This window comes from Apiospora kogelbergensis, assembly GCF_038363985.1.
Source record: "Apiospora kogelbergensis strain CBS 113332 chromosome Unknown utg000003l_segment0_segment0, whole genome shotgun sequence".
Lineage (NCBI taxonomy): Eukaryota > Fungi > Ascomycota > Sordariomycetes > Amphisphaeriales > Apiosporaceae > Apiospora > Apiospora kogelbergensis.
This window is the reverse complement of record NW_027117420.1, coordinates 2,351,766-2,379,174: the sequence shown is the minus strand read 5'-3', so window position 1 is coordinate 2,379,174 and position 27,409 is coordinate 2,351,766. Positions and strand designations below refer to the sequence as shown.

Sequence of the window (27,409 nt, the reverse complement as noted above, 5' to 3'; positions counted from 1 at the left end):
GGTGGCTTGCTGATCCCCTTCAAAGTATACCCCGTTGAAAGTCGACAACGTCGTCTTTATTTCTTAATCTTATTATATAATTCAGGATTCTACCGCGACTATTGTTACTCGACAATCAATCGCCACTATTATAGAATGCCAGGGTATGCGTGCATTGCTTTTGCCGTGCCGATGTTATCTCGAAAACCTTCTACAACGTGTCGACTGGCCTGACCCCCGACCTATTCTTTGGCGCACGTTCGATTTCGGCACTGCCTGAGCTTGATGGGGGACGAAAAAGCACAGACCCTTTTTGGGGCAAATCCGCTCTTGTTTAATTCGTTCCTGCATTCGACTACATCTAACCATCTGCACATTCATCAAAGTACAGCTTCCACATTCAATTAGCTGTTGAAATCGCACCGATAATTCGTATCACGTATCACTCTTTAACGCTATGAGTTCCGCACCAAAACGAAAAGATGCACCTGGTTGTGGTGATCAGGGACGCCTGAAGAAAAGCAAGGTAAACTCATCAAGACTGACTTCATCGAGGCTAAAGACTACTAGCATGCTAATCATGATGAAATGCGTAGGGTGGCAATCTTGGAAGATGGCAAACACCGCATCAGAAAGCAAAGATGGAGACGATGAGGTCCAAAGGTCGAACTCTCGATGTTGGCGACGTCGGGTTCTGGGTCACTTGCCAACGTGGCAAGGAGATCAAGGCCCTCGACGAAGTGGTGGCAATGTGCGACGAAGTGAGTGTTTAAAAGGTATACAAGCTGCACAACTTGCACTGACACGGATTTCATCTAGTATGGCGAGAAACTGTACGGCATCAAGTCAATGATGGATGATGACAATGACTCGGACGAAGATGAAGGTGATATTGAAGCCGCTATCCAAAAGGAGATTGCTGGCATCAAGGAACAGGCCTCAAAGAGGAAAAGCATGGATACCTCGATATTTTCTCCTATGCGCCTCAGCCTGGATTGCTTGCTGTTCGTCAAGACCAAGCAGCCAGTTGAGCCACGCCAGTTCGCTCGCCAGGTATGCGAGGATGCCATGCAAGTAACCGACAGGAAGCAGCGTCGGTCCAGATTCCTCAACAGAATCACGCCCATCACTCTGATGGGTAGCGCAACCAAGCTCGGTATTGAGGAGACCGCAAGAACGGTCTTAGCGCCCGAGTTCGATCTGGTGCCGGTAGGAGAGGAATCTGAGAGCACAGAGACCAAGGATGAAGCCAATGGCCCTTCGGTAAGTCACCAGAGCGAGCGACCATGATCATTGACGTGGAAATTCGCCGAACTAATACCTTCACAGTATGCAATTCGTGTGAGCTCGCGGGCGCAAAGCAGCCTGAAGACTCAAGATGTAATCAAACTGATCGCAAGCCTGGTTGGCCCGCGCCACAAAGTCGACCTTACGAAGCCGGACAAGTTCGTTTTGGTGGAGATATTCCAAGTAAGTGTAATGTGACCCTCGTCCCGCCTCGCAATCTCACCTTGTCATAGACATTTTGCGGTATGAGCGTTGTGGAGGGAGACTGGAACGACTTCAAAAGGTACAACATTCGCGAGTTGTACGAATCAGCGACCGCAAAGGCTGTAGGTTCTAAGACACAAGATTTCCCGAAAGATGGACAGTCGGCAAAAGGCGAAACAGCCGTAGAGCCCAACTCGGCGGTGGGGTCGAAGCATGCTGGATCGGATTCGAAGAGTATAGAGGACGATACTCTCAAGGCCGTGCAAAAGCAGGAGAGCCCACTCAACTGATAGCTAATGCGGACGATGCCGGGGATGGCCGACACCGACTGTTTCCGAGCCCAATACCACACCACATACCGGTTCTGACAACGCCAATGAAGAGAAATAATGAAATGACCAATTATTCGGATGTTCAGACATGTGTATCATCTATAGACGCCCCCCCCAATTCAATCCGATCTGGTACGCCTCTGACTTTGAGCAACTCGTCGTATCTTGGCCACTGGGATCCAGGACAAAGTAGGACTCTGCCGGGAAATAAATCAGATGTCGCGGCAAGTTTGTGTATCCATGTCCCGCACCCAAGGAGACACAGCGCATCTTGCCGGACTCATACATATTCCCAGGTATCGCGCTCGAGCAACGGAACACACATACAGTCCTCGTCACGTCCTCCTCTGGCTGCCCTGCTACAGACAGGCTGGCGAGATTTGTTTACGTGTCTAAATATCTACATACACCCAGCAGCAGTGAGTACGCCTAGCCTGGTAAGCGACGCGGGCGACGATTTCTACGCTAAACCGAATCGCGACAAAATTGACGAATCTTTTCGGCGGGAGGGACTTGAGGCGGCTCTCACAAATGGATGCGAAGGGGTTTCATGTAGTATACGAGACAGCTCAAGCAACCCCCAAACCAAAGCCAAGCAGATTGGCTAGCATGGTATCCCGTACGAAGCACCCTTGCGGGCTGCATATGGAGCGAGTGTACTGCACGGGAGAGAAGGGAGAAAGCTGGGGCCCATCCACACACAGCTTCTGTCTGGAGCAGACTCATCGTCACTGACTCTAGCCTTCATTTAGCTGAACGCCATTGGGCATGCAATACCACTCGGTCCAGCCACTTGATCATCCGATGGATATTGATGCCGGCTCTGACCCGAAGTAAGAAGATCAACAACGGTCAGCAAAATGTATATGGAGCAATCTGCGGGCGTTATGGCTGTGTGTATGTGGGTAGGTTAACGGTCCCAGCGGTACGGTTGAGGCCAATTGGTAGGTGCAGGTGCTGGGCACTTACGCACTACCCCCACCGCCTCTTGCGCTAGAAGCTCTAGCCCTGTAGATTCGCTAAAGTCGGCCAATGGGAGACGACTCTTCTCGCTTGTCCCTGCTCGCATGGGAACCAACGACGACTACCTGGCTACCACACGCACACACGCACACACACACACACACACACACAACATCCGCATCCGTATGTCGAATATACAGCGGTGGCATAGTATCAAACTAGGGATCTGGGGGAAGGAGAAGGAGAAGCTGTCGTTCGGATGACTCCTCGGCCATACCGCCTTTCCTGCGCATTCCGCCCCCTCGACTCGCCGCTTTTGGTGAGCAAATTGCTTAGGGATGATTATGCTTACGCAGCCTAGAGGATGAAGACCTGGTGATGGGACGGCTGTCAGGGTCAAGCGAGTTCGCTTCCAAAGCCAATCATGAGATAGACATATGGCTCAAAGCGGCTTGCATGTGTGAGTGTATTCATTGGCACGCCCGCCAGCCAGGTCTCTTTCTCTTGTCTCCTCGAGCGTCGTTTGTCTAGCCAACGAGCAATCTTATACTTACTCATATCTTTAAAGCGAGTGCTAGCAGCCAGCCAGGCCTTGCCCCGACCTAGTTCTAGGTAGATGCCATGTTCAAGCGGCGGCTGAGGCGCTACTTAGCAAACGCCTCGTGCCGTATGCTTGAATGGCGCCGGCCAACCGACTTACATGGGAAGTGACTGGCCTAGTATTGTGAGCACGAGGTATTGTGAACTGCTCAAGCCCCACGTGCAAATCTGTCACGTCCCTCTGCGCCTACTCCATACATGCACTGCATATCATGGCTGCCTGCCTGTTGCCCTACGCTGCACTGCTCTGGTCGGACAAGTCATTCCTCTTAGAACATAACACCGGCTTCTCGAATACTTCTCCCGGCATATTGGCAATCCAGCTACCATGAAAGATTATCTAAGACTTGTCATCTTCGTTTTATCCCAAGGGGGGGCTCAGCCATGCATATCGCCAAATCTCTTCGACTGCCCGCTCATTGCCCCATCCTCGGTGACCTGGCTTGTGGCCCTCCGCCTAGATAACCGAGAAGACCGTTACCTTAGTGTGCCTGATCCCACTGTTCGAACTGCCTGTTCGGCGACCACCATCCCCTTTCTCTCTTGTTTTGCTCCCTCTATTCTTCCCAGCAAAGCCTCGTTTCGCCAAATAAGGCGGCTGCTATAGTTTGTATTCTCTGCCAGCCAGAAAGCCTCCCCACTCTCGTCTTCCTAGACATGTCATGCCATGTGTGCCCGACTCATCTTCGCGACTTACGACACGACCAGCCGTCCTTTCGGACCCCGTCAGCTATATTCTCACGAGACGACTGCATTTTAAAAAACCTGTGCCACTTCCCATCACCCTCTTGCACATTGTTCACCAGTTCACCCATGATTCCATCCCTTATCACACCTCTCAACTTGCTTTTACCTCCTCTGGATATAATATGATTAGTATGCCCGCCACACTCTATCTCCCAATCTGGACCAGCTTGCACATTACCGCACCGACAGGGTCCAGGTAGCTCGCGCCACCCTGCAGTCAGCGAGTAATTACCGTTTGCTTATCTGCACAGAGAGTTGTCTCGGATCCCTGTCCATACCCCCGCCCGTATGGAGAGAGAGAGAGAGCGCGCGAGCGCGGAAGAGAACAAGACACTCTGCATCACAACCTCTATTCGCCTGCCAACGACTTATGAGTAGTTAGAATCTACATGTCACGGGCTGCCATATTACAATTCAGTCCATGGTCAAACCAGATGTCGGGATAAGAGGAAGCAGCACCAACTTAGCAGTCCGGGTGGAACCGACGGCAGTCCCCATTCCCTTTGCAGTGGTCCCTTCCCGTAACCCCTTCATGTCACTCCATCCTTCGCCCCAGGCCGACCCTGAGCTCCCCGTGTCCAAAGCATTCATACGTCTGCCATGTTGCACAAAGACTCGGGAATCACATCACCAAGCAGCATCTTGCCATTCACAGAAAACTAATACCCTGCCACCTGTCATATCCATGAACCGGCCGTCGTCATTTGAACGTCTTAAGGCTGTCGTAAGTAATGCTGTGTCCCAAGTACCCATCAAGTCTCTCCAGCCACTACCACCGGCGACGGCGACGGCGACGGAGATGGAGACGACCGGGCTGCAGAGACTCTTCCGTGTCGAGCTATCAGATGGGAGGGTGCTCTTGCTGAAGCTGCCACCCTCACAGCTCGTGCTGCGGCTCCTGCGCTGGGAACATTACCTGACGCTGTCGGAACCCTTTGTGATAGAATGGATATACAGGGAAATACTCGAAAAACGGACGCAGCCGGCTTCTTGTAGCCCCCCCGGGATACCCATGCAGGAAAGCTTTGTTGGGCAGCCCAACTCGCAAACGGACTTCCTCCACCTCCAGTCGCCAAACATGGGGGGAACGAACCAAGAGGTGTCTTCTGCCATGCCATCCGGGGAGTCCTTGCTCTCATGCCTACCGGCCCTTATTGCGAGCTCGACATTCAATGACACGTTAGGAATCCCTTTCAGTCTATGGATGCCCGCCACCGGGACCTCCATTTCGAACCTTACAGAGCCACTCACGCCGTCGGAGCGGAGAGTGGTGGAATACCAGAAGGGGCATCTATTTCGGCAGTTAACCCAGCTGCGCGCTCCTAACTCTCGCTTCGGTCCCGCCGTCGCTGTCCTCGGTGGTGGCGCCCCGTCCCCATCTGATGCAAGCATAGCCGGCGGCTTACCCGTATCGTCACATACTGGCTCGAATGGCGTCAAGACTTGGTCGACGGCGTTTCTGGCCTTGGTGGAAGGCATTCTCCGAGATGGGGAGGACACAGCCATCATGCTCAGCTACTCACTCATCCGCGGCCACATGAACCGCCTTAGCTATACCCTAGATGACGTGACGGAACCCCGCCTCGTGCTTTGCGATGTCGACAGTGATTCAAACGTCTTGGTCACACGCTCTACCAATACCGCACAACTAGTGGGAGGGTCTTATAGTAGGGCCGAGTATACGGAAAATAACGTGAGCCCACCAGCACACCCACTATTAACGAGTATCAAAACAACAAACCGCATCAGTATTACGGGACTCCAGGACTGTAGCAACTGCATATTTGGCGACCCGCTTATGGCTAATGTGTTCAGCCGAGGCCCGTCAGACGATTTCCTCCGCGGGTTCTGGGGTCGGCCCCCTATTGCGACCGGCGAGAATCCCGGCGACCTACCGGCTACGACCACGTCACTACCTCCTTCTCCCATAAAAACGCCCGAATCTACATCACCATCTACGGTGACAAAAACAGCATCAAAAACATGGATGCCTTCGCTAGCTGCTCCCTCGACTCCACCGTGTGGTATCAAGCCAGGAGGAGCCGCCGTTGGCGGTTTTTCAGTGGACGGGGCAAATCACGGTGGCAATGGGGAAAAGAGGGAGAGCTGCAGGCCCTTTGACGAGAAGAATGATGGCAATGCCGCGATCCGTGCTCTTCTCTACGAGTGTTACCACGCCACCTCCTGTGTGGTGAAGCAATTATACCAACCGTCGTCGCCCGAAAGCACCCAGCTCGAGATGGTGGCGCGGCGCCATCTGACGGAGGTATTGCGTAAGCTTAACCGCGTCCAACGAGAACCGGCCATGGCTGGAAGTAGTAGCAACTATAGTAGCAACGGCAGCGGCAGCAGTAGTGCTACTGATGGTAGCAGGAGACCCAAATCTAGCAGGGATAGTGAGGGTGATGGCGAAGATGGCGGGTGGCCAATAAAGAGGGCCAAGTCAGAACCTGGAGATTAAGTAACGACTTATCTAGCATGGGAGGGGATAAGCTAACTGGGTAGACGATATACCTGTATGTGTGGACGTGTGCATGTTATACATACAAGGGACAGGCAGAGCATAAGGATATGCATAAGCTGGTGCTGGCGGTAATTTTTATTTGTTTATGAGTAAAGGCACATATGTATAGACGGAAAAGCGCTACATTTTACACAACGCCCCTTGTTGTGGTTGATATATTGCAAAAGCCTTGGTGCCTGAGGTGGAGCTACGGTTTGGTTATTTCTCTTTTCCAATTCATCATCATAGGGTTGGAACTTTGCATTGGCGACAGAACTGGTCCCCGCATATGTGGTGGCTTGTTGGGCAATGTGCCCTGGTTCTAGGAATTTATGGGACGCATCGAATTTAGTGGCTGGTGATCTCGTGTGACAGGCTCTGCGCCTGTTATAGCTTCCCTGAATTTGCTATACCAGTATACGGTTTCTATAAATAGCTTGGTGTAAATATTGGTGTAGCATGTGACACAGGCTGATAACGAAACTAATCGTAAACAAATAAGACCACTTTCTTACTGCACTGAGCCGAGCATGTTCTTCAGCTCATTCACATATCAAATATGTCCACTCTGTAGTAAGGGCAATAGCTGTGATAACAAGCGGAGGTACTTTCGACTTGGATATCTAGATACTTAATGTCTATCCCGCACCATAAAAAACGTCCACAGTGGCGGTGCCGCAATCGACCTGGAGGGTACAAAGATAGGGTATTTTGAATAATGATGCCTTCACCGCTACAATTTGTGTGTATGGTTGGCTGCCCTGCCTGAGCACATGCCCCTTGTGTGATATCACGGGGCTACTACCATGGCATATCCGGCTCAGACGGTGTTGGACAGGCGCTTTTGGGCCTGAAAATTACCCCTTTCCTTCCCTTCTTTCGGCTGCAAGCCAGTACAGGAAGGAAGGGGGCTGGGAGGGCAATAATCAGATTGATCTAATCCGGGTTGCCATTGCCCTGGCGTTCAGGTAAGTTGTCATAGCCCCAGGGGCTGCCGGACGTTGCCTGTGTGCTGACGCTGGGCTCTCTTTGTGTTGTGTTTTGTTTGATGTTGATTTCATCTATTGTAGAACCTGAGATCGGAAGTAGTCGTCGCCGTTATTGTGCCAGTAACAGATCACGCGAGTCGTCTTCCCGAAGAAGGGAGTCGAAACTGTAACATGATCAGACGCACCTAATGTTAGCTTTAGGGCGACTTGACGATCTCCGAGGCGAGAACGAGAGGCTTCATCACGAGATTGTGGACCAAGACGGCCCTGGTCTTGGTTGGCGAAGAAGAGACAGACGCCGAAACGATGCAATTGGTGGTGGCTGCCGCCGCGCCCGGCGAGTGGCGGTGGTGGATGTGGTTGTTCCCGGCGACGGCGAGGGGGTCTTGGTGGAAGTGACTGTTGCTGCTCTGACACGAGGACGCGATGCTGGCGATGCTGTAGTTCCTCCCGTGCAGGTGGGAGTCGGGGGGGATCGGGTCGCGACGGCGATGGCGATTCATCATCATCGGATGCGGCTCCTGGGTGAGGAGGTGAGGCCGCCGTTATAGTGGTGCAATCTTCTTTGACCTGCATCTTGGGCGGCGTGATTCTTGTTCGTTCCGTAGGTGATGGAGAGGGAACCTTTAATTGTATGTTAATACAACCTAGTTGCTTTGGCACTTTGTTTATTTTCTGCTTGTCACATCTATCCTCTCGAGGAGCAGCAACCCTTATTTATACTATTCTGGCATCGACCCAGAATGAGCACATTCCTTACCACATTGGATCATAACTACTGCTACCGCTTGGTTTCGAACCCATCGACACATTCATAAACGTTTTCGCTGGTCATCATCTCAGCCGATATCGAAGGGCAGGGCGATATCGGTTGTTTGGGATGACACAGCAGTATTATGTAGAGAGAAAGTGGATGAGGTGGTGACCAAAAAGGGAACCAACACTCCCTATGAGGTAAAGGCCCAGTTTGTTTTGGTTGCTGACTACTACGATGGTGATATTAGGTTTGGTGGAGTGAGACGCTCCTGGACATACGACCGTGGATCGAGCAAGGACGCGACAAAGCAGCAAGGGCAATAAAGCACCAAAGCGACTGTTCTCCATACTCTCCTCCCCCATCCGTTTCATTGAAGGGTGTTGTATTATTTAGTTCTCAGCCCTGTGACGTTTCAGTACATATGTTAATATATAGTTATACAGATCTAGCAGTATGTAGAGGATGTCGCCGAGACCGTTTGTCCGGGTCGACAGCCGGATGAGTAGGTAAGTAAGTAGGACGAGGTCCGAAGAGGAGTATCGGGCTGGGACAGTCGCATCGTGAAAAGACGAGCCTGTCCGTGTTGGCAAGTAACACATGTAGCTACTGGGTCAAGATATCGAAACGTGATCGTGATAGTCTCCCAGCTGTGAAATATATATATGTTTAAGCGCCCATGGCATGACATTGAGAACCAGTTTGTCGTGGGGTAGAATCTACAGGAGGGGGCCCTGCTATCTAGATTGGCAGATTGATTGATCTGGGCTCGGAAACTTGCCTGAGCTGAGCTGTGGAGGGGCTGGACGGACCGGTGTGGATTGATGCCAGCACAGAGTTGTCATTCCTACGGCACGATGCATACACAATACATACATACGTACATACATATGCAGACCCTAGCCCTAAGTTGCGAACCTAAACCAAGAATGTTGGTGGCGATGGTCGTGATGATCTCTTGGGGATAGGCAGGGCGAGTGTTGATGCGGAGTGACGATCGTGATGTCGGAGTTGGAGATGGTGTTGTCGTGTTCAATCGAGAAAGGTTTGAACTCTGAACACAAACCCAGCTGCCGGAGGTGGAAGGCAGGGAGGGCCAAGCAAGTGGCATTACCTCATCTCAGGGCACTTGGCCGTTAGTCTCGCACGCCTACGCACGCCTCGACGCTCGTTACTGCAACCTGCATACACACTTGCGTGTATGCACATAGGCACGGTTGCATTGGGCTGGACCCTGACCGACAATCAATCTGCAGGGTCGCGTTGACCGACGGCGTATGGCCAACCTGCCAACCAACATGGCTGGGCAAATGAAAATGGCTACGTGTACATGTTGGGTTGACACGACACGAGGGGAGAGCAGAGGGAGATGGAGGGAATCGGAAGAAGAGTCTCGGGAAGACCGGAACTTGCAGATGAATTGCCTCTCCTTCTCTCCCCGTCCAGAACCCGTCGGCTTCGCTTGGATCGCTTCTATCTCGCTCTCTACCAAGTACGGGCTGGGCAGATAATAGGCGCATGGAGGGCCATCGGGATCGACCGGGAGGCATTGATCATGGCTTTTGCTATGTTTCGGGCCTTCTGGCTGGTGGATTACCGGGGCGGTATGGCTTTTCAGTAGTAGCATCGGTCTCTTGGTCGGCGCTCTCCCCTCTGCTGTCCCCTCCTCGCCCGTCTCGCCTTGTGCTGGAATGGCCTTTTCAATGGGCTTTTGCTGGAGGGGCGGTGGATCCGCCGGGTTGCGCCGCCCACGCTAAGCTTTGGTCGAGTGGCAGGGTTTGGCGACAGGCCGCAGCCCTCTCCTCTCCCAGCTCTCTCCTCTCCCAGTCTCCTTCCTGCCCAGTCTCCCTCTCTCGCCTGCCGCCTGAGTCCGCCTGGGCTGCTGAGGTCCTGCGGTGCAAGTGGGGATTGCATCACCACCCTGTAACCCATCCAGAACCCATCCTGTACCAGCGAAGCTAGACACCCGACGCGGAAAGTGGGCTGATGGCCTCATGTCCTATGTCTAGACTACCTAGACGGCCAGGGAAGAACAAACAGGTCCCCAGAACGCAGGCAACGCATCGTAAGATCGATATCGCTCTTCTAGATTCGGCCTTTCTAGCTGCTGAAACAAGAAAATAGTATCATTATTCATCCAATTAGCCACCGGTCATTCGATCGCCCGTCCCTGTCCGACGTGTTTGTCTGCTGTTTTGTTCGTGACATTTCGGGATTCGATTCTGGACCCTTTCTTCCAGTCCCTGGTTACCGACAACCAAAGAAGTGGGACGAACAAGTGGTGGTGAACTAACCGGCTTAAATAAACTGCCCCTCGCTGCCCGTCATAGGAGTCAGAAGCTCGAAAGGAATCAGTTCCAACAGCAACAACAACAGCATCGTTTCCTCCTTATCCCATCTCTTTAGCAGCAGAAGCAGAAGCGGAAGGGTTCAAGATGGCGTCCACATTAGATATTCGTACCCAAAACCTCAAGAAGCCCGTCACCGTGGCCGAGTACCTCTTCAACCGTCTTCACCAGATGGGCGTCCGCTCCGTCCACGGTCTCCCCGGCGATTACAACCTGGTCGCCCTCGACTACCTTCCCTCATGCAACCTCAAGTGGGTTGGCAGCGTCAACGAGCTCAACGCCTGTAGGTCTTTCCCGATACCCTTTCGCATCCCCTCCCACATCTCCACCTGTATATCAGAGACTAACACGCGCATAGCCTACGCCGCTGATGGCTACGCCCGTGTCAAGGGCATCTCCGCCCTGATCACCACCTTCGGTGTCGGTGAGCTTTCCGCCATCAACGGTATTGCCGGAGCCTACTCCGAGATGGTGCCCGTCGTCCACATTGTCGGATGCCCCAACACCGCCTCGCAGAAGAACGGCCTCATGCTGCACCACACCCTGGGCAACGGCGACTTCAATGTCTTCGCCGACATGAGCGCCCTGGTCTCGTGCGCCGTCGCCAAGCTCAATGACCCGGCCGAGATCGCCACCCAGATCGACCACACCCTGCGCGAGTGTTACATGCAGTCCCGCCCCGTCTACCTGATGCTGCCCACCGACATGATCGAGGCCAAGGTCGAGGGCGACCGCCTGACTCAGCCCATCGACCTCCGCGAGCCCGAGAACGACGAAGAGAAGGAGGACTACGTCGTCGAGGTCATGCTCCGCTACATCCACGCCGCCAAGAAGCCCGTCGTCCTGGCCGACGCCTGCTCCATCCGCCATCGCGTCGTCGATGAGCTGCACGCCTTCATCGAGAAGACCAAGCTGCCCACCTTTGTCACCCCCATGGGTAAGGGCGCCGTCAACGAGGAGCTTGAAATCTTCGGCGGTGTCTACGTCGGTAACGCCTCGCACCCCGAGGTCCAGGAGATGGTCGAGTCCTCCGATCTCGTCATCACCGTCGGTGGCCTGAAGTCCGACTTCAACACCGCCGGCTTCAGCTACCGCCTCAGCCAGCTCAACACCATCGACCTGCACTCGTACTCTTGCGGCGTCCGATACTCCGAGTACCCCGGCGTCAAGATGCGAGGTGTCCTCAAGAAGCTCACCGAGCGCATCGACCTCAGCCAGCTCACCGTCACCCCCGTCACCCCCACCCAATACCTCAAGGGCATTGAGCCCACCGCCAACGGCGCCGACGACGGTGTCATCACCCAGGAGTGGTTGTGGCCCCGCGTCTCCACCTTCCTCAAGAAGAACGACATCGTCGTTACTGAGACCGGCACCGCCAACTTCGGTATCTGGGACACCAAGTTCCGTGAGGGTGTCAGCGGCCTAAACCAGACCCTGTGGGGATCCATCGGTTGGGCCGTCGGTGCCTGTCAAGGTGCTGCCCTCGCCAACAAGGACGGCGACATGAACCGCCGTACCATTCTTTTCGAGGGTGACGGATCCTTCCAGCTCACCGCTCAGGAGGTCACCACCATGATCCGCCACAACCTGGACATCATTCTGTGTGTTTCATCTTTCCTCTCTCTTCTCTCTCTGAACCAGCTTGCCCCTTTTGCTAACAGCCGCTCCTTTCTTACAGGTTCGTCATCTGCAACGACGGATACACCATCGAGCGCTTCATCCACGGCATGGACGCTGAGTACAACGACATTGTCACCTGGGACTACAAGGCCACCGTCGACGTCTTCGGCGGCGCCGGCAACCCTAACGTCAAGAAGTACGTGGTCAAGACCAAGAACGAGCTGTCGACCCTGATGAAGGAGGACGACTTCAACAACCGCAAGGGCCTGCGCTTCGTCGAGCTTTACATGCCCCGCGACGACGCTCCCCGGAGTCTGATCAGCACGGCCAACGCCGCCGCTGCCCGCAACGCCTCCAAATAAAAGGACCGTTTAGGGATTGCATATGGGAAAAAGGATGATATAAAGGAGGGGGTGTATATAAGGACATTTTCACCTCCTCCCAACCTAAAAAAGACATCGGTTTATATATATAGAAACGGCATCTTGGATAGAAGAGGATGGCGTTCGGTAGACGCTCTCCTATGGGTTATTATGAGATTACGGATTTTTCTGCTTTAAAAAACCTGCTTATCTGCTAACGTGGTTTGATGGTCGCTTTTTCGTCCTTTTTCTCTCTTTTGTTCCGACACGTGGTATATGCCGCCGTTGTGTGGCTGTGGGATGATGGCTGGATGTCTCTTTCGTCCACCCAAACCCCAACCGCAGCACTAGTCGGGATTCTACGGCAGGCGGCCAGGTCCGTATTCGGAATATAGGCCTGGCAGAATGCCTGCCAGATTCGTGAACTCGATCTGATCATGCAAGAATTGCTCATACGCAATCTCCTCTCCCGCCAACCTCCGCTTGATTCCCAGAAGACCCCCGAGATAGTCGAGGGGGAGTTTCAGGCCTAGCAGTTGCAAATGCACCTCATGCCCCAACCAGTACCGACTGTGCAGCTCGAGCCCACCCTCCACCGTGCGCCAGAGATGCACAAACTCACCGAGCTTGAGCGGAAGAGACCCGTCCCAGAGCACTGCGCAGACCGCAGCCGCGTAGCCCGCCTTCTGCAGCTCGCTCCACGATGCCAGATTAAGATGACGGTGGTCCGGTTCGACGAACTGGATACGTACCGTCTTGTGGTGCGGGCCTATAAATTCGGTGATGCGGTGCGTCGAGCCGAGCCATTTCTCACGATGGCAGAGGTCGGCGCGGTGAAGCCGCCCATCGCCCACCGCCGCGAAGCTGGACTGGACCTCGACGTGATTGTAGGGGTACCACAGGGCGTAGCGCTCGGGCTCAACGGAGTGCCACCAGAACCACCAGTCGATCATATCGCCCGTGACTCCCGGGAAGCGGGTCTTGGAGGCGACGTAGGCAGTTCCGTCGCTCAGGGCGCACCAGCCGTTCTTTCCTTCCTCTTCCTCGAAATATGCGGGCTCTAGAAGTCGCGAGATGTCTTTAAGGGGGAGGACTTGTTCGGAGGTAAGGGGGTTTTTGATGGCGGGGACGATGTCCGAGTAGATGTGCAGATCCTCGTGAAAGTATTTCGCGTAGGGCTTCTGAGCTACTCGCTTTCTCATATGTTGGAATTGTTTTACGGTGCGCGCGGGATAGCACGTCACCAGGACCTTGTCCAACAGGGGCAGTTCAGGGGTAGTTTGCGGTGCCGTCATATTCGTGCTAGTGTCCCAACATATATAAGTAGTTGTACTCTTCTGGAAACAGAAATGTTAATAGCGAGAAGAGGCGGGGAAAAAGAAACCAGTACGTTCATCTGGTTTATATGATCATTGAAGAAGGCAGTGATCTGGGGGAGGTGCTCGGTGGTGTGATATCAGATGTGATAGACTTTATTCGATGCCGTATTCGGTTCCCGGCGCAATTTCACATCCAGGTCAAAGCCACACCCGCCTCAAGTGCTATATTGGGCGGACTGGGAATTGCTGCATCTATCATCGCACCTGTGCCTCTGTGCATCTGCGGGACTAGTTTGCTTGTACATGGCAAACCCAACTAATGATGAGCGATCTATAATGTAAATCGTATAGGCATGCCCCTGAAGATGTAGAAAATGGAGAATGTCAATTGAATATGATCCGAGGGGAGTCGTCACCCAATCCCTATACCAAACGCCCATCGAATGCATTCGCTTTCTCGCGAGACCCAGATCTAATACACGTAGAATGTACAACAGCTTCTAGCCCACCCGGTACACCAGCCGCCCCTATCTGTTTAACCACTCGCCCCCCCTTGTTCAGTCGCACCGGCCATCCTTCCAGCCGTCGCGCCACCTCTCCTCCCAGCGCGCGCAATCAAAAACTTGCTTCCCCAACTTGCGGTTGACAGCATTGTGGGCCTCGCACAGCCACTTGCCGAACTCATCGCGACTGCTCACGGGCATCTGCTGCTTCGCCATGTACTTCTGGAAGTGCTCGGCACACGACCAGCACGGGTACAGGCGCGAGAAGGCGCCCATGAAGCTCCGCAGGTCCGTCTGCTCGTTCGTGGACGGGGCCGAGGGGTACGTCGCCGCGATCGAGTGCAGCAGCATCCAAGTCGAACGGCCCAGCTCCTCCACGTCGGGCGGGCAGTCATTGCGGCTCGGGATCGCAGCGGGCGCGGGCTTATTGGTGGCAGCGGCAGCGGCCCCACCAGCCGCCATCATTCCGGCCATCATGCCCGGTATCGCGCCGCTCGACTTCTGGTTGGGTTTCGTTTGTTGCGAGACAAAGGCGGAGAAGGCCATCTTGGATGAACAGGCCCGGCAACTGCCATATAATTCAGTCAAGACATGCGCGAGAGAGTTGTCTGGTGGGACAGGGCGGCTTACGGTTTGCCATCTTTGCCGAGGACGACGCCTGGAGGCAGGTTTTTGGGGTCAGCAGACGTATTTGCGCGGGCGGCCTGCTGTCCTTCTACAGCCATTCTTGGGCACTCTGGGCTATCGAACCAAGACGCGAATCGAATGCGCTATGCAGAATGCAACAAGGCAGCGGGTGGGAGCAAAGCGAGAATGCCGAATGCGATGGCTGCCAATGTGGATTTGTCATGGGCGGTTCCAAGAATGGGAGAGAGACTGAAAGCTCCTTATCGATAAAGCTTTCCCGTCGCCTTCTGCCTCGGCCTCCTGCCCCTCCACCTCCAACCTATCCCGATGTCGAGCTACACACCTCACGCATACTGACATGACAATCGGCGTTGCTCGTCCGCCTGCCACCATGTCGGGAGACGGACAACGCACACCTGTCCTGTTGCTCAAGACCAGGTCGGGCTCCACCGATGCGTACCATGAGCTCTTCTCTACCCCGCGGGACGGCTTTGATTTCGAACCCACCTTTGTCCCCGTGCTGCAGCACCGGTTTGACGAGCATGGCTTGCAGGTCGTCAGGGAGCTTCTGCACAGCAGGAAAGTCGGCAAACACCACGACGCTGCTTTTGGTGGTTTGATTTTCACCTCGCAGAGAGCAGTCGAGGCTTTTGGCAACCTTGTGGAAGAGGGGCAAGGTTGGTTCTCCCCTTGTCGTTTGCAAGGCCGAGACACTGATAGCTCACGTGGATTCCAGCGCTCGACTTCTGGCCTCACTTACAACATGTGCCGGTCTATAGCGTTGGGCCTGCGACTACGCGGGCCCTGAAAGCTATTCATCAGTCGCCCCCTTTGCAGATCTTTGGCGAACATACCGGAAACGGCGATGCGCTTGCACGTTTCATCCTGGAGCATTACAGCGAGTGGTATTCAGACCGGCCCGCGAAACCACCGCTGCTGTTCCTCGTGGGCGAGCAGAGACGGGACGTAATACCCAAAACGTTGATGGACCCTACGCTGCTCGCTGACCGGCGCATAAACGTCACCGAAACAGTGGTCTACGGCACCGGGGTTATGGAGTCCTTCCCCAATGACCTCAAAGAGGTATTGCGCCAGACGTCGGGTCGGAGGGCGCGATGGGTCGTGGTGTTCTCGCCCACGGGATGCGGTAGCATGCTCCGGGGGCTCGACATGCTCAAAGAAGGAGACCAGGTAGGCGAGCTGCCCAAGCAGAGGACCACGTTTATTGCTACCATTGGCCCTACGACGAGGGATTACCTGAAACGGACGTTCGGATATGAGCCAGACGTGTGTGCCGAAAGGCCTAGCCCAGAGGGCATATGGGAAGGGATTACTAGATTTAATGCGACATCCATTTAAAGGACCCTATAAATATATATATATATATGGGGTTGCGGGAGATTGAAAACAGTTATGGTTGGTTGGCTGCCAAACACGAGGCATTCGGTATAGTATTGTTGGTGATGGATGGTCGTGCTAAGAAATGGTAAATCAGCCAATTGGGCCATGCAAGACACGTGCAATATAGTGGTGGGTGAATTGGATCAATCCTGAACGCATGAGCAATGCCAGACAGATACTGCTGCTTTGCTGATGACTACAAATATCTTTTGCAGTTCGCCAGGGCGGCTGCATGGACGCTCAATATGATGCAGCAATGACCACGCCCACTCACGGGCGATTACGTAGCCCTGAAGCCTGAACGACCCCCGGGACACGTCCACTAATCTGTCTGGAATCAGTCCTGTTGCCTGCCACACAATACGGCGTCGACTACCACATCCCTTGCATGGCAATGCCTGTATAACTTCGTCAAAACATCGTCGCCCCACCTTCAGCTCCGCCGTACCTGCATCTCCACGGCCTAGGAGTTACATGGCAAATAGCTACTTGTAGCCATCGCGACTATCCCCGACTTGAACAGCCTACGGCGCACTCAGCCCTGCCTCGAGGATAGAACTCTCCCACCCATGCCTTGCTTCTTGAACGACCATCTTCCGACAATCGCTTGTCAGAACAAGAACAACTAGGTAGCTTCCAGATCCCATAGCCGACCGCTAGACCCTCCATACAGACTCACGCGACCATGAGCCGTCCGCAAACAAGGCCGGCCCCGCATCCCGAAGAAAGTCTGATCGACCTCTCGCCGCCATCCTCCGGTATCACCACCCCCAACTCCCCGTCCGCTGCCTCTAGCACCTACGGCCTCAGCTCCGCCATATCGGGCCTGTGGCGGCGAATCTCCTCAGCCGATCCCCAGGCCTTCCACCAGGGGCCGCAGCACGCCGCCACATTCCCGCAGGCGACGCAGTACGGCGGCGACGGCATTCACGACCCCTTCACCCCGCTGCGGTCCCCGCGGCGTCAGCCGTCGCCCAGAGGGCTGCCGAGTCTCGAGCCACTCAACCTCGCGGGTTATGCTGACGATACCCCACTGGACGAGCGGCTGCTGAGCCGCGGCATCGCCGAGGAAATCCGCACGTTCCTGCCGGAGCGCCTCAAGATCGGCGAGGATTGGAGCCTCGTGTATAGCCTGTATCAGCACGGGAGCTCCCTGTCGACGCTATACAAGCTGTGCGACGACTACCGTGGGAGGAGGGTGGGCTTTGTGCTCGTGGTCCGCGACGGGAGTGAAGGAGTAAGTCACGACTGAACAAGCAATAGGAGCATTGCTCTAGCAGGAGATGTAGACACTGTTTGAACGATTGAGAGCTGACTTCGATGATTTGCGACATGCAGACTTTCGGCGCATACCTCACCGAAGCACCCCATCCAGCATCCTCCTACTTCGGCACCGGTGAGTGCTTCCTCTGGCGAGCCTCGGTCCACGTCCCGCTGCCGCCTCCACCCTCCGCCGACACCACAGAACTCCTTGGCACGCGTTCCACTACCATTTCGTCGCCGACGACCGATATCCTCTCAGGGGAGGATTATAATACAAACGGGCGCCACCAGCTGGCGCCTGGCACCACCGACCCGAGCACCAACAAGCTTACGCCCTCACCCACTATGCCGTCGGCGGTGGCGCAGCAGCAGCACTCGATCCGGTTCCAGAATTTCGCCTACACGGGCGCCAACGACTACTGCATGTTCTGCGAGACCAAGTTTCTGTCGGTAGGCGGCGGCCAGGGTGCCAACTTCGGCCTCTGGCTCGACGATGGCTTCAGCCGTGGGCACAGCGGGCCTTGCGACACCTTTGGCAACACGCCCCTAAGCGATGAGGGCATCAAGTTTGACATCCTGGGTGTCGAGCTCTGGGTCGTGGGGGCTGGCTGAATTTCTTCACGATTCTCGGCCGATCCGGCGACATGGTTTTCCTCTATCCAAAGAAGACGAATAAAACCAGTGAGTAGGAGGATGGCCGAAACAGCAACAGGTAGGTGAAGGTAGGCTGGCTTGGTTCGAGGAGAAGGCGATGGAAAAAGAGCTGGCTACCAATAGATAGATGGAGTCCGTTTTCACTTAACATGCCACGAGGAGGCACTGACGCCAGCAGCTACTACCACCGAGAGAGGAAGAACCCAAGGGTAGAAATGGGAAAGAAAGAGTACAGCAAAGCCTGCCTTGAGTCGCATTTTCGTATGGGAGCCCGAGATCGAAGCATTTTGTAATGAGTAACGATATGATACCACCACGGCTTTAATAGCGAACAATGAACAAAAGAGATGAGGTATCAAGTTGATATGATGCATACGAATGACATTGACGGTTGGTCTTCTCTTTGGAGTGGCTGGCTATCTGAGAATGAGTCAGAACGGAGTCTCATACCATACCAAGGCCTCCCCTAAGTTGGCCCCCCATAACTTTGCTTCTAGAGGCATGCAATCTGGTACTGAACATATTCATCACCCCATAATGGACAGGAAGCGTGCTTGGATGATCTTGATATCTTTGCGTACACTTCAAACCCTACATTGGTGATCGACCTCCTCGCCCTCACAATTGGCCTTCCAAGTATAAGCACAATGAAAGGGCCGTCTTCCATCGTCACACCCCATACATGTTCGGTCCTTGCTCCAGGAACCTACTATATGTAAAGAAATACTCAAAGCATGTCGACTTTCACCTTTTACAGCATGGGTTTTAAATTGTCAGCCACAGTGAAGGGTGCTTCCGTCTTGGCCTTGATCTCGTCCACCGTCACACCGTCGGCAATTTCGACCAGGGTTAGGCCGTGAGCGAAGTCGACATCGAAGACACCCTGTCATTTGAAGGGTCAGTCCAGTCATCGTTAAGCTGGGGGAGGGACAGCTTACAAGCTCAGTGATGATACGCGAGACGCAGGCGCGGCCCGTCAGAGGGAAAGCGCACTGTTTGACGATCTTAGGGGTGCCCTTCTTATCAGTGTGCTCCATTGTGACGACAACCTTGGTAGCGCTGGGGTTCGAGACAAGGTCCATAGCGCCGCCGAAGCCCTTGACTTTTTCCAGGCAGCATCCAGTTGGCGAGGTCGCCGGTGCTACTGACTTGCATGGCGCCGAGGATGGTGAGGTTGATGCGGCCGCTGCGGATCATGCCGAAGCTCTCCTCGGACCCGAAGACGGCGGCGCCAGGCTTAAGCGTCACCGTCTCCTTGCCCGCGTTGATGAGGTCGGCGTCTTCTTCACCCTTAGCCGGGTACGGGCCCAGGCCAAGTATGCCGTTCTCAGACTGTAGTTGCACTTCAACCTCGGGCCCTACGAAGCTAGGCGCCAGCATTGGCATGCCAATGCCCAGATTCGCGTACATGCCGTTCTTGAACTCTTTGGCGGCACGACGTACGATGCGCTCCCGCTTGGCCGCCGTGTCACCCGAGCCGAGCGCCTTCTTGGCGTCCGGGTCGTTCTCGTTCTTGGCCCAGGTGTACTTCTCGATGTTCTTCTCGGTTGTGCTCTGAATGACGCGCTTGACGTAGATGCCGGGCAGGTGCACGGCCTCGGGCGGGATCTCGCCGGGTTCAACAATGTGCTCGGCCTCGACGATGGTCATCTTGGCGTTGCGGCCCATGGCTCCGTTGAAGTTGTTGGCGGCGAGGCGAAACTGGACGTTCCCAAGCTTGTCGGCCTTGTAGGCCTTCACGAAGGCGTAATCGCCTGCGATGGCCTCCTCGAGCAGGTACGACTTGCCGTTGAACACCTTCACATCCTTTGGGTATGAATACTGGTCCGGCGTGCCGTCGGCCTTGTTCTTGAGTGGGAGGTCGCCCGTCTGTACAACGGTGCCAAAGGCGGCGGGCGTGTAAAAGGCTGGGATGCCTTTGCCGCCCGCGGCGCAGCGCTCGGCCAGTGTGCCCTGCGGCGTGAGCTCGAGCTCGACCTGGCCCGTAAGGTACATGGTCTCGAAAGTCTTGTTCTCGCCGATGTAGCTGGCCACCATCTTCTTGATCTGTTTGGATTTCAGCAGCTGGCCCAGCCCGGAGGCGTCGGTTCCCGCGTTGTTGGAGACGGCCGTCAGGCCGGTGATCTCGGTCTTGCGTAGGACCTCGTTAATTAGCGTGTCGGGCACGCCGCACAGCCCGAACCCGCCGCACAGCAGCGTCGTGTCGGGCTTCATGTCTTTCAGGGCTTCGCTGGCGGACGGGTACACCTTGTTGATCTCGGCTCGGCGGGTGGATGCCGAGAAGGATTTGGCGAGGACGAGAGCATGCTGCAACACATATTGGAAAGTCAATGGGCTGTCATTTTAAGACAGGGAATAGCCATTCTCCGTCTTGACTTCCCGAAAGGATCGTTGTTGATTACATACGTTAGAGCCATACTTCGAGTACGCTCGTAGCGATCTCATGCATAGCGCTGCTGAGGGCATTCTGGCGGCTCACTACGGCTACGTGCGGCGGATATGTGGGTGTATGAGGGTGGAAGTGTAGGCGGGGGACGTCGCGCTACTGTTGGTATATCATATATGTCAATTCGCTGAAGAGGGATTGAACCAAGCGACACGGAGAGGAGCTGCGCAACTGGAGCAACGGTCGGAGAGAGGGTCTCGGGGAGGGGAAGGGGGGGCTGTCGACCGAAATATTTGGATTTGGTTGCAGCGGCATAGCTGCGTGTAAATATTGAGCCCTCGCCCCTCCATGCCATGGCCATGGCATGCCCATGAGGAATAGTCAGGACCCTATTGCCCACCCGCAAATGCACTCCGCGCTCGGGAAGCACCAACGCGCGAAGCTATCCGCCTAGGAATGGAGCCCCGGAAAGACTGCTCGGCATTGAGAATGGCAGGGTAAAGGATGACCCTCAGCTACTGCCTCAGCTACCCGGCCTTGGCCTGGTTTTGCCTGGCTTGTTTCCATTTTCCGAGGCTAATCCCGAAACTCTCCCGTGCCTTTTCTTGCCGACGGAAAGTGGGTGGAAGGTGTTGGTCGGTTGGAGGATGGCATCGCGACCATAGTCCAGTGCCTGCAGATAGTGGAGAGCGAGCGAAGGCCTGGCTTCCACCAAAGATCATCTTCATAAACGATTCTTCTATCTTTCTTAAGCTGGGCGTGGCGGATGACCGTTTAACCCGTCCCCCGTGAGTCTCTCCATCTCTCAACCCCACACTTCAAGCTACTGTAGCCACATACAAAGGCGGGGTGGTTCTCTAATAAGCCACAAGAGTAAACCCATTGGTTGAAGCAAGAGCTGCTAATCGATAGCGATAAGATCGCCGGGGCCAAAACAAAAAAAAAAAGACCAGGCAAGGAAGACCTATCATAGATGCGCAAGGAAAAAACCGAACGACATTGTCGCCGGTGAAGCAATCCTCGACACAGCGCCATCATGGATAACAGCTCAGCAAAAAGGCGCAAGCTCAGCAGTGGGCCTTTTGTGCCGATCGGAACGTCCAGCACGCCTGCAGCCAGTGCTTTTGCAGATGCGACAGAAGAACTACTTCTTGATGTCCAGCAGGATTATGCGAGGCCCTTCGAAGGCGTCGACGACATCCTCCGCCAATTCAAGACAACGATTGAGGCTTTGGAGCCCCAGGAGCCTGCTGTTGTACGTTTTTCGAACCCCTTCGCCCTGGATATTCGCACCCACTGACTCTTTCCCCAGATTTCTGATGCCACCAAGAAGTTCGAAAAGGCAAACGATATACGGATTCCCTACCCCAATCCACGACCAGGGAAGGACTCCCCTTACAAACTTGCATTTACAAGGCCGGCCCAGGTCAACGTGGTGGGAAGCTATGTCACCAAGACCATGATCAGGACCCAGGCTGCCCACGCCATCGATATGATCGTGGTCATGCCTGCCGACCTCTTCCAAGACAAGGACTTCCGAGATCTCCGGTATTTCTACAAGCGATCTTTCTACTTAGCACGCATATGTGCCGGTCTCAAGAAGGAACTCAAGGATGACATGGAACTCAGCTTTCAGTACCTCCACGGGAACGAGTTACTACCGGTCCTAGTAGCACAGCCAGCGAAAGCTAGCCGAAAATTCGCCATTCGCGTTATACCGTGCGCACCCGAAAACTTATTCCCGACCTCAAGACTGTGGCCAATAAGCAGTTCAGTTCGTCGCAATGGCAATGATCCGAATGAAGCACAGGCGCCTACCCCTTTCTACAACGCAACACTGAAAGCGGAGAGCTTGTATCAACCATATCTGCGGTTACTGACCACCGTTGGAAAGACCTGCCCAGGGTTCAAGGATGCCTGCATATTGGGTCGAGTCTGGCTACAGAAGAGAGGGTTTGGCTCTGATTTATCTCAAGGCGGCTTCGGGTCGTTCGAATTTGCGGTCCTTGTGGCCCTCCTTTTGTCCAGCGGAGGCCGTAAGGGAGAGCCTCTTCTTGCTAAATCTCTAGGTAGCTCTCAAATTCTTAAGGGTACCATTCAGTATCTTGCCAACACCAATTTCCAGAAGAAACCGGCGGTCTTTGGCACTTACCCTTCGGACCCTGATGCGATGCGGCAGGATGGGCCGGTACTGTACGATGCGATGAGGAATCTCAATATCCTTTGGAAAATGGCGCCATGGTCGGCGAATTTGTTACAGCAGTTCGCCAAATGGTCTCTTGCTGGGTTGAAAGACAACTCCATGGACCAATTCGACCCCTTGTTCATCATCAAAGTCCACGACAAGTCGCAGATATATGATTTGCAGGCCAATGTGGACTTGCCGTTAGCCACTCAAACCTTTCACTCTCAAGATTGCCACGGCCGCACTTGGAACTTCAGCGAAAAATTATATCATATCTTGAAAAAGGCCTTGGGTGAGAGGATTTCGTTAATCAGCATATATATGCCCAAAGCGGATGGCTGGGCTGTATCTGCGGTTCCCTCCGTGGCCCAGCCAGGAAAGGTTTCGGTTGGCATTATCTACGAACCGACCAGTGCTTTCAGACGAATGGACCTTGGGCCGGAGGCCGAACAGAAAAAGGAGGCTGTTAAGTACCAGGAGTTCTGGGGCGAAAAGTCGGAGCTTCGCCGTTTCCAGGATGGCAGCATCCGTGAATGCATCGAATGGGCCAAGGATTCAACTGCCAATATCCCGAAGCAAATCATTCGATATATCGTTCAGTTACACTTTGGCCTGGATGAGCAGAGTGTCTCGTTATATGGAGCCGAAGCGAACATCTCACCGGCGGACACGCATTATTTCGAGGCGGCAAAGGAGTCTTTTCGGACGTTGGAGCACGATCTTCGTGAACTGCAAGATTTGCCGTTACACATCAACCAGATTGCCGGCATAGGGCCGGAGTTGAGGTATGCCTCCTTGAGGCTCCCTACTGCGGATAAATCTGTCCAACCTATTGAGGTAGTCATATCTTTTGAAGCATCCGGAAAATGGACGGATAACCTGGCTGCGAACCAAAGACTCAAGATCGCTTTCCTCCTCAAGATCGGGCAGTCACTTGAAGACTCCAAAGAGGAGATCAGGACGCATTTGGGCCTGGACCAAGCAGAACATGATACTCATAATCTCGCTTTCCTGGATGTTGTGTATGATGGTGGGTTTGCCTTCCGTCTCCGTGTGCGCAGTGATGCGGAAGAAAAGCAGCTCGAGATGCAGACTCGCAATAAGCAGTTGGACCGGCACGCCCAAACTGAGGCCGCGACTTCCCTCGCCATTATCAGACGCTCATATACGAATTTGCCGCTGCATACCCAGACGGTGTCTTCGTGGTGTACAAGGTTGCCATCTTTGTCTGCTGCCATCCGGTTCACCAAGCAGTGGTTTGCAAGCCACAAGCTCGCCTCGCATATTAACGAGGAACTAATCGAGCTGATGGTGCTTCAAGCCTTCCTTAAGCCGTTCCCCTGGAGAACCCCCACAAGCGCTTTTACTGGGTTTTTGCGAACCATACATCTTATCTCGCGATGGGACTGGCCTGAAGAACCCTTAGTTGTCGATCACTCGGACTCTATCACGACTGACGAACGGTCGGCTATCTTTGCGAGGTTCAAAGAGAGCCGCAAGTCTGACCCCCGCTTTAATCGAATCGTCCTGTTCGTCGCCGACTCTCACGATACTACCGGCACTACGTATACACGTAATGGACCGTCCCGCGTTGTCGCTAACCAGATGATCAAGCTAGCCAGATCAGTCTGCGAGCTTGTGCGTGCCAATGGCGACCTGAAGCTTCTCTTTCAACCGTCGCTCAAGCACTATGATGTCGTGATCACGCTCAATCCCAAGGCCCTCAAGTCCATTATACGCGAGCACGGCGCCTCCAAGCAATCACAATACAAGAACTTGTTGGGTGAGCGGAGCCACGCAGTAGTGTTGCCGCTAGCAGAAACCCCCGTTAACGTGTTGCTGCGACAGCTGCGGACGCAGTACGCGACGGTCCTGGTCTTCTTTCATGGTGGGCAGGATGACCAGATGATCACCGCGCTGTGGAACCCCGAGATGGACCAGAGGACGCGCAAGGTCGAGATGCCTACGTCGTTCAGGCCCACGGAGAATGGGGATACCCTGGTGGTCGATCGAACATCAATCTTGGCGGAGATAGCCAGGATAGGCGGAGATATGATAGAGAAAATCAAGGTCAAGAGCGCAACGTAAGGGGGAGAACAGAGTGGTCTGGTCAGGGGAAAGAAAGATGGAAAGGAGGCAAGCGCCAAGGGGAGGGGCGGCACGACTTGTATGGATTAGTGCGAGATACCCTACGAGATATAAATAAATAAATATAAAATAGAAATAAAACAAAATGAAACTAAGGATATATATTATCTTGTTGTCTATTTTCTTCCCCCCCCTTCACCTCCTACCGTGCTCGCTTCTCTCCTCTCTCTGAGCCACCAGTCAGTTCAGTTGGATGGTTTAGTGCTTGAGAGTATCATTTTATCCAGTTATACTGTTCTTTTACTGTCATTTCTCTTCCCCTCCCCCTCTCTCCAATTACCGTCGATCGCCTTGTCTTCTCTCCATATTGGAGATCTTAGGTCCTTGGGACGAACACTACGGCTATCAGAGTTTATCCTCATGGCGCTCGGGGACAGCGTTTGAGGCCAGGCACCAAAGTCTAAACTTGACATTGATTGCAAGCTTTTTACCTACCCGGTAGCTTTGCTAGATTCCGTGCACGTACGACGTACGACACTACTGGCTATGTTTTAACTCCCCACGTCAGGCATCTTACCAAGTATCTTCGTGGGAGTCAGTGTTAAACTTACCCTGGCTGGGTCGTAGTAAGTAGGACCAACAGTTGCACTATTTTCTTCTGGTATCGCGACACGTTTCTCTCTTTGCTTGCTTATTTGCTTAGCCTTGGCCCCTGGAGATGAAGAACTCTGGTGTGTTGGATACAGGAGGCAGCCGGGTATGCTGATATTCTGGCGGATCCTGGATTTGTGAAGCTGCACCCAACTCTGTTGTGTCATTGGGATGCAGGATACATGTGTCTTCCGATGGCGCGCTTTTCTTATTCTGCGCGTATCATGTAAAGAACAAGGCTTGCGTACCTTGTTCTCTGCACGCAGCAGCAGGGCGGGCTAAACGGACCCCCTACCCCTCCCGGCAGTACTTCCGGGGCGCAATTAGTTGTCGATCCGATCAGGAGGCTGCTGGCTGCGCCTTGTGATGGCAAACAGCCAAAGGAGGGAACCGCCCCTACACACATACAACTGTTCTTCGTAGCGGTAGCCGGCTCCGGTGGTAAGGCTAAGACGATGGTAATACGGTGCTACTCAGTAGTGGCCGGCGAGGTACCTGAAACTGATCTTCGAGGTTTGGGCTGGGCAGACCTCGGCGCTTTGACCCAAAGGGGATTAAGGTTGCGACTGTTTTAATTGTTGCTTTCCTTCTCCTTCTCCTTCTTTTCTCTGTTTGCTTCCTGCCTCAAGTGCCGCAACGGTGCATGAAGAGAACAACAAGAAGAAAAAAGACAATGGCTGGTGGTGAGTTTTCGCCATCGCCCACGCGTCTCACGCGGCATTGATGTCTGGCTCTACCAGAAACGAAGCCATCCAGGTCGGTACAATTGCCAAAAACATACCACGGTTGAGATTGGCTTCGATCTCGCGAATCTTGCATGTCCCGTTCCAAGATCTGTGTCGTCCCGTCGCATGATATAAAAAGACACGGTCGGCTACCAGTTATTTGAAATAATGGATTCAGGCAATGCTTCCCTCACAATCGAGTAAATCAAGTTGTGGCAGCACAGCCGAGCTGGAATTGATTCATCATCGCCATGCTTGGAAACGCACCCCCCACCTACCACAGTTTTATCTGATAATCATCCAGGCTCTATGTACAGCACCCAATGGTGTGATTACTCCAGGCCAAGAAAGAACCGATACTTACTTCTCTTGAAGTTGGATTTAACAACCAGGGGGCTACCCACACCGCGAGGCACGCTCCACGTGAGGAATATTGGCATTGTTGGAAAGGAAGGGATCATCTACCTTTTAAAGCATCACCAATGTAGCCGAGCTCTCAAATATTACTGAATATGGCAGTTGGCCCTGCCCTGGTTTCGTTTCCCACAACGGCTTGTAGAGAGCCTGGTCACGTCAAACGGAGGGCCTCAGCGAAATGTTCATCATCATTGACATCGTCGTCTGCTGGAGAGGAATATTTGTCACGATAAGCTGGCACGCTGATGTTTACTCGTCGATCAAATGCTATCCAGGCCGATTTGAATCGCAAGTGCATGTCTAGGGGAAACACGGGCGTCGAAGGCAGGTGGGATCGGCATTGGTCCCCCGAGATAGAAGGCAACCAACCCAAACGAACCCAATATGCATGCATACATATGTAGCTTTTTCAGGGACCAGCGTTGAGAGCATATTGTACATACAACGTGGCATGTAATCGCTGGCAAGGGTAACGGATCTAGGGATATGCTCAAGAAACCTG

At 53.9% G+C, this 27,409-nt stretch overlaps 10 protein-coding genes across 10 annotated transcripts; 6 read left to right on the top strand and 4 right to left on the bottom strand.

Moving 5' to 3' along the window:
* Positions 1-620: 620 nt before the first annotated feature.
* On the top strand, positions 621-1,760 carry PG998_005538 (uncharacterized protein; the record flags this gene model as incomplete). The annotated part of the gene is made up of 4 exons (XM_066872356.1): positions 621-740; positions 799-1,242; positions 1,309-1,449; positions 1,500-1,760. The coding sequence occupies 4 exons, from the start codon at positions 621-623 to the stop codon at positions 1,758-1,760; spliced, it is 966 nt and encodes a 321-aa protein (XP_066732453.1).
* Positions 1,761-4,911: 3,151 nt separating this feature from the next.
* On the top strand, positions 4,912-6,573 carry PG998_005537 (uncharacterized protein; the record flags this gene model as incomplete). The annotated part of the gene is made up of 1 exon (XM_066872355.1): positions 4,912-6,573. One exon carries the CDS (start codon positions 4,912-4,914, stop codon positions 6,571-6,573), a length of 1,662 nt encoding a protein of 553 aa, XP_066732452.1.
* A 1,228-nt stretch (positions 6,574-7,801) lies between these two features.
* PG998_005536 (uncharacterized protein) lies at positions 7,802-8,107 on the bottom strand (the record flags this gene model as incomplete). Its single annotated transcript, XM_066872354.1, has 1 exon — positions 7,802-8,107. The coding sequence occupies one exon, from the start codon at positions 8,105-8,107 to the stop codon at positions 7,802-7,804; it is 306 nt and encodes a 101-aa protein (XP_066732451.1).
* Positions 8,108-10,793: 2,686 nt separating this feature from the next.
* On the top strand, positions 10,794-12,688 carry PG998_005535 (uncharacterized protein; the record flags this gene model as incomplete). Its single annotated transcript, XM_066872353.1, has 3 exons — positions 10,794-10,989; positions 11,065-12,307; positions 12,385-12,688. 3 exons carry the CDS (start codon positions 10,794-10,796, stop codon positions 12,686-12,688), a joined length of 1,743 nt encoding a protein of 580 aa, XP_066732450.1.
* A 359-nt stretch (positions 12,689-13,047) lies between these two features.
* Positions 13,048-13,983, bottom strand: PG998_005534 (phloretin hydrolase; the record flags this gene model as incomplete). The annotated part of the gene is made up of 1 exon (XM_066872352.1): positions 13,048-13,983. The coding sequence occupies one exon, from the start codon at positions 13,981-13,983 to the stop codon at positions 13,048-13,050; it is 936 nt and encodes a 311-aa protein (XP_066732449.1).
* A 581-nt stretch (positions 13,984-14,564) lies between these two features.
* PG998_005533 (Mitochondrial FAD-linked sulfhydryl oxidase ERV1) lies at positions 14,565-15,235 on the bottom strand (the record flags this gene model as incomplete). The annotated part of the gene is made up of 2 exons (XM_066872351.1): positions 14,565-15,078; positions 15,141-15,235. The coding sequence occupies 2 exons, from the start codon at positions 15,233-15,235 to the stop codon at positions 14,565-14,567; spliced, it is 609 nt and encodes a 202-aa protein (XP_066732448.1).
* Positions 15,236-15,528: 293 nt separating this feature from the next.
* Positions 15,529-16,496, top strand: PG998_005532 (uroporphyrinogen-III synthase; the record flags this gene model as incomplete). Its single annotated transcript, XM_066872350.1, has 2 exons — positions 15,529-15,814; positions 15,874-16,496. 2 exons carry the CDS (start codon positions 15,529-15,531, stop codon positions 16,494-16,496), a joined length of 909 nt encoding a protein of 302 aa, XP_066732447.1.
* Positions 16,497-17,223: 727 nt separating this feature from the next.
* PG998_005531 (uncharacterized protein) lies at positions 17,224-18,413 on the top strand (the record flags this gene model as incomplete). Its single annotated transcript, XM_066872349.1, has 2 exons — positions 17,224-17,775; positions 17,877-18,413. 2 exons carry the CDS (start codon positions 17,224-17,226, stop codon positions 18,411-18,413), a joined length of 1,089 nt encoding a protein of 362 aa, XP_066732446.1.
* A 793-nt stretch (positions 18,414-19,206) lies between these two features.
* Positions 19,207-20,921, bottom strand: PG998_005530 (3-oxoacid CoA-transferase; the record flags this gene model as incomplete). The annotated part of the gene is made up of 4 exons (XM_066872348.1): positions 19,207-19,338; positions 19,394-19,552; positions 19,605-20,762; positions 20,862-20,921. The coding sequence occupies 4 exons, from the start codon at positions 20,919-20,921 to the stop codon at positions 19,207-19,209; spliced, it is 1,509 nt and encodes a 502-aa protein (XP_066732445.1).
* Positions 20,922-21,877: 956 nt separating this feature from the next.
* Positions 21,878-25,114, top strand: PG998_005529 (uncharacterized protein; the record flags this gene model as incomplete). The annotated part of the gene is made up of 2 exons (XM_066872347.1): positions 21,878-22,096; positions 22,154-25,114. 2 exons carry the CDS (start codon positions 21,878-21,880, stop codon positions 25,112-25,114), a joined length of 3,180 nt encoding a protein of 1,059 aa, XP_066732444.1.
* Positions 25,115-27,409: the final 2,295 nt, after the last annotated feature.